At 38.8% G+C, this 10,598-nt stretch overlaps 1 protein-coding gene across 2 annotated transcripts; it reads right to left on the bottom strand.

Moving 5' to 3' along the window:
* Nucleotides 1-2,513: 2,513 nt before the first annotated feature.
* LOC111230457 (thioredoxin-related transmembrane protein 2-B) lies at nucleotides 2,514-8,748 on the bottom strand. Of its 2 annotated transcripts, XR_002665443.1 has the most exons (9): nucleotides 8,461-8,748; nucleotides 7,348-7,408; nucleotides 6,849-6,962; nucleotides 5,486-5,562; nucleotides 5,278-5,384; nucleotides 5,128-5,193; nucleotides 4,900-5,029; nucleotides 3,930-4,145; nucleotides 2,514-2,831 (listed from the first exon to the last, which is right to left on the bottom strand). XR_002665443.1 is itself a non-coding variant. In XM_022757203.1 (8 exons), the coding sequence occupies exons 1-8, from the start codon at nucleotides 8,647-8,649 to the stop codon at nucleotides 3,981-3,983; spliced, it is 909 nt and encodes a 302-aa protein (XP_022612924.1). In that variant the 5' UTR covers nucleotides 8,650-8,748; the 3' UTR covers nucleotides 2,514-3,980. The 2 variants fall into 2 exon arrangements, 1 of the variants encoding a protein (XP_022612924.1); XM_022757203.1 differs by having other exon boundaries at nucleotides 2,514-4,145.
* Nucleotides 8,749-10,598: the final 1,850 nt, after the last annotated feature.

Here is a 10,598-nt window from a genome sequence, read left to right as displayed (position 1 = left end):
GGTGACTCGGTGTGACGTGGAAAAACACTAAAGGTTTCAGCAGGAGTAGTGAATGAAGGCTGCTTAGAATGTCTTCATGTGCACATTGTTTTATTGCATGAATAACAGACGTCGGACAGGAGCAAATATACATACAAGTGTTGGAGTGCAGCTCTGATGAAATGAAACCTGACAAATGAAATTAAAAATGAAAAACAGCTTCAGTAATAAAATAATGAATCAGGGATAAAACCTTAGTGTGATCAAAAAGCAAATCTAAATACAGTCTCACAGTTTAAAAGATCGAAGTCATGATTGGAAATGTTATTAAAAAAGACAAATAACAGGAATTGATGAGAGAAAATTCAAACGCCAAAATAAAAAAAAAACACCAGTGGACATTCCTGAAATGTGACGTGAAGCTGCAAACATACACCTCAGCTCTTCACTGGTTGGTCCAGTGCTCAGCCAAACGATACACAGGACGAGTGTTTAACATAATTCTGATTGGCCGACATGACTCATGAAAATGTGGAAATGCAAAGCCAGTGTGAGGGTTCCAGGATCCACGTGCACACGCAGCCACCCACACACACACAGTCTTAATTCAGTGATGTCACATCATGATGTAACTCCATCTGTCAGCACTAAGGAGATCTGACACACTCTTCACCTGATCTGAAGACAGGGTGGTGGATGATTTCTGACTGATGTATTTACAGTCTGAGTACACTCCTGGTCATTATCACTAAAATGTTAATTTGATTTATGTGGCGTTGAATGTAGACTGCATCTTTATTACCCATCATTCCTTCATGAGCAAGCACCTGGTGACGGTGGCAAAGAAGAATGATCAAAATGCTATGATGATAATAATATAATTATATAATTGTGTTACATTTCCCTCAGCAGTCTGGTTTCAGACCCATGCACAGCTCAATCTCTGCTGTTACATTAATTATTAGTTAAATTCACAATCTCATCGCCAAACTTGACAAACAAAATAAAAGAATGGAATCTCACTTAGTCTTTCATTATAGTTCACTTCATTTCATTATAGTTTCAGTAGTCAAACATTTCTGTTTTCATTCTTCCCAGGCTAAAACTGTATTAAATGTGCAGGATTTGTAATAAATTAACACATCAATGATAGCAGGGGAGGACTCAGTTTTCTTATTGACTATAAACACTTAGAGTCGACAACCATGCTAGAAGCTCCTGAACTTAGGTGCAACAGTGCTTTGAGCGAAATGCTAACATGCTAATGTTTAGTAGGTATAATGTTCACCAATTTAGTTTAGCATTTCCGTAATTTCATATTTTAATAGGCATTAAAAATAGGAATTGTAAAGAATTTATAATTGAAATACTTCAGATTTAAAAAAACAAAAACAAAACAAAACAAAAAACCGTTTATACTTTTATTTATTTATTAATAGATAAGAGAATTTGAAAAACTACTTGAAAAGGTATTCTTAAAATGGGAATAAATAACTGGATTCCCTTTTCAAGAATTCATAAATGAACAATTAAAATACTTCAGATTTAAAAATGGACAAAAGCTGCACAAAACATTCATAATATAAACCATTTATAAATACATTTATTAATGAAGGCTCTGTGATTGGTTGGAGAGCTAACCAGGGGGTTTTACCAGCACTGAAGGCCCAGAATGTCACAGGAAGGCTAAATGGAGAAGCTAAATGACTAAGCTAAACAATTAGTTAATGGGAGAAGCAGCTGGAAAAGGGAATGTTTTACCATCAAATTCTTTTTCAAATAGTTTTTCAAATTCTACTATCTATTCATGAATTCAAAGTATTTATAAATAGTTTATTTAATGAAAGTTTTATGCTGTTTTTGTAAAGCCATTTTTAAATCTTAAAATATCTATTGATGGATTAAATTAATTTATCAATTCTATAAAATATGAAATTAAGGAAATGCTTTATTACTTTTCCTGTGACATCCCTGGTCTCCCACAGCTGGGAGTGTCACTGGTTTTGTCTGGGAAAAATTAAAACTGTGACCGGAGGTGGGCGCTCTCTCGCCAGAGTTAGTAGGATACCTGGAAATTTAATAACAGCCCGTCCAACCTTCTCTGGTTCCCCAGAGCTCAAATGTCAAGGTTTGTTGTGAGTCGGGAACCAAGATCGTGGACTGACCGAAAGGAATCATGTCAGTCAACAGACTCTTTCCATTTTAACTGTTTCCAATAAAACCATGTAGAATATTTATAACTGAGATGTCTGACGCTGAGCAGACACTGTGGATTCAGCCTGATTTACACCCTGAAGTCATCTTCCCCAACAGATTTCTGAATAGGGCTGAATTAATGCCAGATCAGTTTGATGATCTGATGGTCTGAGATTTACATTCAGTTGCAGTTTGAGCCGTTTTGGTCTTGACTGACATAAAACTGAACTTTTCTGGAGAACACAAACTACACTCTCTGCATCTTCCTCTTATTCATAAAAGAACGGTGTAAAGTGAAGCTGCCTTATTTCTTTTTGTCAAAATTGACGACATGTATGTCTTGTTTGAATAAACTTTATTGGACTAAACCAACTGGGGGTTCTGTGGTTACATTCAGCACGAGCCCCAGGTAGTGTCCGGTGGATTGGACCGTACGGCAGGAGCATAAAGCTGCCTGTTCTTAAGTTCATACAAAACAGTGTCTGCCGAGCTCATACAATCAAATAAAATACAAATAAACTGCTATGTTCAGATTCACATACCATCTTGACTTCCTTCTACTTGCAGAGCTCATGGGAATTTTGGGAGCTCCAAACAGAGCCTGACCCACAGAGGTTGAGAAAAAACACAGAGTGCAGGTTGAAGCTCAAGCACAGCTAAAAACATAAAAAGGTACCTTGTTAGTGACAACCAATAAGGAACTACACTGTAGATACACAGGCTGTAACTTGATTTAGTTTTTAATTATTATATTATTATTATCATCATAAGACCTTAGGTACCAAATCAGTATAAAACCTTCAAATAAGAAAATGTGCGTCATGGCATGAACATGGACATAACAACTGACAGCTGAAGACGTGTTCATCTCTGTCCAATACACAAATACAATGAATATGAATTTTAAAAAAGTAACAACAAAGGACAGAAGGAATCTGTAAAAAAAAATAATAAAGTGAATTGAATCGCTGGAATGTTTTTGTCAGGAAAGTTTGAATGACAGTGGCGCAGAGCTTCTGTCCACAACAGCACAGTCTGTGGAGATGAATGGAGATGCTGTCCAGCTATAAGTAAACTTGACTAACTCCACCTGTCTCATGCAGATGTGGTGATGTTAAACAAGTGCTCCCATATTGTGTCAAGAGGAACATTTAACACTGCAAAATGAATTCTACGTCACACACACACACGTGTGTGAACCAGAGTTAGAACTTAGTTAACATGAATATACGGTTTGTCATTAAATGATTTCAACAGAAACATCTACTCAGAATTAAATTAGTTGCGTAAAAAATCTAAATCAATAAAAGTAACATCACATTCTTTGCTCCCTCAGTGTTAATTAGTAGGAACTTAACGGACTCTCTCAGACTTCACAGCTTCAGAAATGTGCTGTGTCGACGCTGACAACCTGACAAACACAGCAGGTCAGCACAGCACATTTCCACTTTACAGAGTTACAGCCCTCTTCAGCTGGTTTACTGCATCTCAGTTTGCTTCTCCACTAACATGTACACCTATTCTCTCAGCTCAGGTCTAAAAAGATAAAACAGACCGAGGTCACTGTAGCTGCACATGTGTTGAAATACTGGGTTTAAAGGAGGTTTAGTGTAAATGGTGCTGAAAAGAGGCTGAACTCTCAATCAAGTCCATCTCGGTCAGTGATCCACACTGACTCCAGTGCTGTGCTGATCTATGAGGGAATAAACTGAACACTTAGAGGAGGACCGCAAAGAGGGGGTGGAGGAGCTAACCTGGACTCAAAAGTTCCGTCCAGACGTTGAAGCTGAGTGAAACAAAACGTCCTATTTGTCCTTCTTGGACTCGGACTCTTCCTTCTGCTGCTCTGGCTCCTCTTCCTCTGGGACTGGTGGGAACTGGGACTGGCCGACTTTGTCTTCTTTTGTCTTGCTGAGTTTCTTGGATTTCTGGTACAGTTCATTCAGGTTGAACTCTCGGATGATGTTCTCCTGGTGGAGAGACACAGATGACAGATGTTCTTAATGAACAAAAAAAAGGTTAAAACTTGTTAATTTTCCACAGTCTATAGTACTGGGAAAAGGTATTACACTGTAATCAGTAGTGCATTGGTACCAGTGCCAACTAGAATTCCCTCCTTGTGGTTGTTTCCACCAACCAGCCAAGTTACAGGAAATATGGTCACAACCTCACCAGTCTGAGTTACTTATGACTGTTTGCATATAAAATATCATCACTTCATCATTTTATTCTGTCAGACATTTAAGTTAAATTGTGTCACAATTGGTGAATGAATTTGTGAGTTATGGCCCAAAGTGTTTTTGTGAGGTCAAAGTGACCTTGACCTTTGACCGCCAAATTCTAATCAGTTCATCCTTGAGTCCAAGTGAATGTCTGTGCCAAATTTGGAGAAATTCGCTTGAGGTGGTACCGAGATATGCAGCCCTTAAGGAAGACATTAAGTAACTGCCCCTGTAATATGTTCATTTAAAGTATTAATGCTCACTGTAACTGTTCCTTATAAGGGAGAAATCCACAGTCCTCATTCTTCTTAAATTCAGCTGAAGCTGTTACGAGCCCATCACTAACTGCCTGTGAAACTGATTTTTATACCAAGGGGACTTTAACTTAGAAAAATATAATCAATATCAACTGAATCAGCTGTTGTAAGACAGACTTGAAAAATGGTAACTGTCATTGGCTGTTGTTTTTGTCACTTGTCTGAAGTGTGCTGTCCAGTCTGACCTCAGTGAAGCTCCATGACACGGCTCTCCCCTTCTTGTCCACCTGGGGGCGTCGCATCACCTCCTTCCCTCCCTGGAACAACACCAGAGACGGGAGCTGCTTGGACAGCGGAGACGTCGACACCTTGTACCTGCAGAACAGAATTAAATGTTCATGTTTCTGGTCTGTCCTCTCTGACAAAATAAAAGCCCATCACTCTGTGTCGACCGAGGAGATCACACATCTTACTTCTTGGAAACCTCTCCATAACGTCCGATGTCCACTTTGCCAAACTTGAGGCCGGCACAGTTATACCTGAAACACAAAAACAGGAGTGACTGTTGTTGCTGTCACTGAGTGCACATCATACTTTGACTGAGCGGGTGGGTGGAGTCTTACTTGAGAGAGAGATCAGCATAGACAGAAGCGAAGGACTGGCACTCTGGAGACCAGTTGGCGAAAAACTCAACAATCCATGTCACACGACCGTCTCTGTCCAGCTCATCCTGGACACACACAGCACATACACACAGTCAAAAACAAACTGTACAGATGTTTGCTCTTGGTAAGAGGCCAAACTGCTACAACCATGTCCACTGTCACTCACATCGATGGTTTTGTCGCTGAAGTATTTGATGTACTCTGGTCCCATGTAAAGTGGAGGCTTACAGGTCATCAGGAACACTGAAACAGACAAAGCACCAGGACGTTATGTTTGAGATTTACAGAATCAGTGCTACAACGATTAGTCCATTAATTGATTAGTCAATACACAAGGCACCAATGGGCATAAATCTAAGTCATTTATAAAACAAGAATCTCCAGTTCCACACTCTCCAATGTGAGGATTTCCTGCTTTTCTGTGTCATATCATTGTAAAGTGAATATTGAATGAGCAAATAAAAAGGTTGACTTAGGGAATCCTGACATTTTACAGATTTAATTATCACCAGATTGATCAACAACAAAACAATTATTTATCCTCTCTGTGTTAGGACTCTGTTCACTACAATGCTGATGCTGGATTTGTCGGGCCACTTTGGATGAGACTACACAGATAAATTAGTTTTATTTATTGTCTTATCCCAGTGTTTGTTTTCAACTTTCCCTTTGAGCATCTCTCAGGGAATGTTTGAGTTTGCGCCATCACTTTTCATGAAGATGTCTACTATTAAAGCATTAGCATGTTGTGGACGAATGAGAACATTCACAGACACTTGAATTTGATTCTCTGTATATTTATTATGACAGATCTTGGCATTTCATCAGTAGAGTATATTTAAGGTGGTATATCTCAGCTTTAAATGGTTTAACATGCAGGATTTTATGTAAAGACTCATAACAAAACAAATGTTTATCTGCAAAGGGCAGGGTCTCTGCATTTATTATTTTCTTATTCTTTAGCTGTATTCGGGATGTTTCTTGGGGTCAACCTTTGGGCAGTGGGTGTGTAGCCTCGTGTCTGTGGCTCTCAACCCAAAACCTATTGGTTCCTAATGAAGACATACATTAGTGAAAAAGACCACCCCAAAAAAAAAACAAAGCTCGCAAATATATAATTTCATTTTTGAGAAAGACTCAGTCATTTCCGACAACAGCTGCTCGCTGTAGCTTTTTACCAAACAAACAGGAGGGAACAGTGCGTTTGTTTTGGGACAATTTTCAGCGGTGGGTTGATCCACATGTTGTGTGCTTCTGAGATCCAACACGACACTGTGTGTGGGATTGAGTCAAAATAAAGTGCAGTGTGTGTGTTCATGGGAATGAAGGAACATGTCACCCAGTGCAATAGTGTGACTCACACAAGTGAACACACACACACACACACACACACACACGTTTGAAAGACATTCATTGTTGATTTTGGTCTTTTAATTGAATTTGTTGACAATAATATAAAATATAACCAAACAATCTGAACAGAAGTGTCTGCTGATGTTAGTGTGATACACGGTGATGGTTTGACTGACCTATGCAGAGTGTCAGGTAGAGCAATCCCATCCTGATGTCCAGTCTGAAGAACAGGATGACATTGGCCACTTTGCTGAACAGGATGATGTTGCCCACATGCTGCTCCACCGTTACTGATGAACCAATACAGACAGACTTTTCATGTTTTTGTCCAAACTCAATAAACACAATAAAAATTTTTAAATTTAAATGATCATGCTGAAAAAGATGCCAGCTGATATTCAGTGTCCTTAAAATGCACGACTGTAAGCCTGAAACATAAGGAAACTGATCTAGTGCATTTCTTCTATAATTTTATTCTTTTCATGGTGAAAAAAAAACAAGACATTGGTTAAATTTCACTGGTATCATTAGACTTCCTGTTACTTTATATGGGCCATGGTTCAGGAATATACCATTACCAGATTATAACATGACATATCATATCATCATTATGCTACTGAGGAGAAATGAATCCACAACTAATATAAACAAAACAATAAAAAAGCATTTACTCACTTGCTCTTCTGTTCTTCATCATGACGATGGCACTGAGGAACATGAGAATCTCCACTTCTCTCTGAGAACACAAACATATGTCTCATCTGTGGGCAGCCATGTTAACCAGCCTGCTGATCATATCATCCTTCAGGAATTAACTTCTTTTTATCCAACATGTCAACACTCAACATGTTAAACTGAAGACAGATGGAAGCTCTTTGAACGGTAGCATTGGCCAGAGTGAAAAAACATTTGAGAAAGCAATCACATCCTCTTTTTTTTTTATTTTTATTTTTTTTAAACACCATACTTGTATGATACATCAGTATGAAAAAAATAAGAACAGTCAGCACATACTATCTACCTGCTGATTTACTAATCATAACATTACTACATGCATGTGGTATATTTATAATCAAGCTGTGGATTGTGTGCTTTGAAAAAAAACACTAGACCCAAACTGCTTTATAGTTTATTAGACTACACAGAGGATGGATGTAGCTGCAGGTGTTTATCAAGCGCAGCCTTCTGCAGCAGCTACTCTGCTTCTAGGAGGCCACAGTTCCTTCCGTCGCGACAGTGGCACAGCAAATCTATTTGAAAATCTCACAATTTTAGCACATTTGTTTTTCGATGTACGTTTATTTCTTTAGACTGAGATAAACGACTTTTATTAAATTCCGCAGTTAAAGTCGGCAAACATTCAAAACACGAGCTGGCTACTCTTACACTATACTGTACTGATTCGTCGTTAATTTAGCGGACGTTCGCTAGCTAAACCAATAATGAATGGCGTAATTCTATACGTCGTTTCGTATATAAATTAATTCTAATTTACAGATTCTATTTATGCCGTACAATATATAGTACCTTAATTAATTGTACCAAGTTGTAAAATAATTTTTTTGACTTGTGTATCGCTGCCAATAAGCACAACAGTATGAATTCCCAGTTTTTTGACCGCAGTCTGGCCTGTCATTCTTTCCCTTTAGCTAGCGGCTAATGTCACCGGGCCCTTGCTGCCATCCAGTCCAATGACCCACAACTGTGTCCATCCTCTGAGCAGCAAGCTACTAGCAAGTTGATACCATTTAAAAAGCAATTTGCGAATTTCCAGAATTTTCTACGGACCCAGTCGAAGTCGCAGGAGTTGCCGTCCTCTCGCTGTGTGGCCAGATGGTCACAGATGCCAGGCGTCTTGCGGACAGCTAGAAAGGCTACAGACATAAAGAGAGAAGCTACATAGTAGGGCTTCAGCAGCCACTTGTACACCTGCGGCAGGTGATACAGGAAAGCAAATAAAGGCGTTAGCAGAGCCATTTTCTAATTAATGATCGTACTATCACTAAAACGGGAAGTGAACCCCAAACACAGGGAGCTAAAGGTGATGCAGCCGTTAGCTTAATATGACCAACTCAATGTTAGCTGCTCTGGTGCTTAAAGGTGAACGGAAATACAATTTCCTGTTGAGTTAAAAAATAAATCCCTCTATAATTATTATGACCATGCACAGAGCGTGCTATAAATTATGTTTATTGTATTTTGAAATACATTTCAGGTAAATGTGATATTTAATTAATTTTAATACATTTCTGTGTTCTTTACACCCATGGTCGCGTTTTATCAGCCAAAATTAGCACCCGTCCACTTTTAATCTGAAAGTGGAAGACCGGACTTCCTGTGGAGCTATCGTTAATGTTTGTTAGCTTGGTTCAGTCGTGCAGTTTGCCGTCGGCAAAATTGTGCAGAAACGCTCATTTAAAGGGCCGGAAGGAGGTGCGGAGGTCAATCAGGACGAATGTGTTATAGCAAGTGCTGATTGGTCAGGACAGACAACAGGTCACTGCTGGGTTCCCTCAAGATGACCGTGGAGCATTCGGGTTGTCTTACAAGGTAGCTGTTCTGTTTTGTATTGGAAAAGAACAGAGTGGCAGCTGTTTTTAACTGCAGCCTTGTTCACAGCAAACAACTTGACTTGTCATATTGGGAAAAGCACATGTTACTAATAACAGAGGCATAAAAACAGGAACTGAAACAGTAGGAAATCAGCTGCACATTCAGGCTGCCAATCTCCTGTTCTACCACATGCCAGAGGTGTTCTACTGGATTCAGGTCTGGAGACCTAATTAAAATTAGGTAATATGAACAAGGTAGATTTTGACTTGGTATCTCATCATTTTCACGTCTCATAAATTTGACTTAAATTTTTAAAAACAAGCCTTACAACAAGCCCTTTTCTATGTTTTACTGGAAACAACCAAGGGTGTAGGTTTGGGCTCAACATTGGTAGGGACACAGCAACCCCTACAAAACAAAGAGGACTATTTAATGATGTGAACAGAATGGTTTAATAATGTATGAACTGTATTTACATTAAGATCTGTATTTACATATATTCACAATCAAATAAAAACTATCATGGTAACAAATAAAGGATTAAAAGAAAGTACACAGTAGGAAATGACTTGTTAACGGAAAAGAGAGAAAAAAAAATTTTGCATTTTTGCATCCAACATCAGCATTTTTATATTCATTAGGCCTACCAGTGTTGCAGTTCCCCCCCTTGATTTCAGACCACAGTAAAATGCTGTACTAATCCAGTTATGCATTAGTATTAACAATCCAATAATGTAAGGCTGGTGATAGTTAGGTATAGCAGGTTTTCATTTTAAATCAATGTGGCCATGCTAGTTAGTTTATCATTCTCTGGATGGTGATATCTACAAAGTACAAAACATGTTGGCATGGACAAAATGTTGGCAATAGAGGACAGGGAGTTGTCTGAATTAAAAAAAAATTTGCCAATGCTTGAAGTCTGGACTGACTAATAACTGACCATTGTCAGCACATTGATCCACTCTCGCCTCCGTGTCTGTCCATAAGTGTGATATTTGTACATGACGTGAGCCTCCAGTTAGTCCACTTTCAGCATACTTAAATTGGTTGCCTTGGAGACGTAGCCTCTGGGATGGCTTCACTCCAAACATAGTACAAACAAGTTCAAAATTCAAATATTGGTGGGAACAATTCCGTCATCCCAAAATATTGTTAGGGACATGTCCCTACCGTCCATATTCAAACCTACGCCCTTGGGAACAACAGTAATTATGAGCTGTGAGTAAGAAAATACCATTTACTTCAGCTTTCAGCTGGTAAACACTAGTTCATTTGAAATAGATGGTGTTTTCTATTACAGTCCTTGGTTGGAATAAAACATGTATCATCACCAAGTGAAAACCTCTCTTATGACATGTAGAGGACTATAAATA

The sequence above is a fragment of the Seriola dumerili genome, unplaced genomic scaffold (genome assembly GCF_002260705.1).
Source record: "Seriola dumerili isolate Sdu_G_001 unplaced genomic scaffold, Sdu_1.0 BDQW01000267.1, whole genome shotgun sequence".
Lineage (NCBI taxonomy): Eukaryota > Metazoa > Chordata > Actinopteri > Carangiformes > Carangidae > Seriola > Seriola dumerili.
This window is presented reverse-complemented; position numbering and strand designations above follow the sequence as displayed.

Coding starts and splice junctions, on each gene's coding strand:
- LOC111230457 (XM_022757203.1), bottom strand. CDS start 8,649: ATGGCTCTGCTAACGCCTTTATTTGCTTTCCTGTATCACCTGCCGCAG. Junction 5,194..5,277: donor TATGCTGATCTCTCTCTCAA/GTAAGACTCCAC, acceptor TTTGTGTTTCAG/GTATAACTGTGCCGGCCTCA. Junction 5,030..5,127: donor TATGGAGAGGTTTCCAAGAA/GTAAGATGTGTG, acceptor TCTGTTCTGCAG/GTACAAGGTGTCGACGTCTC.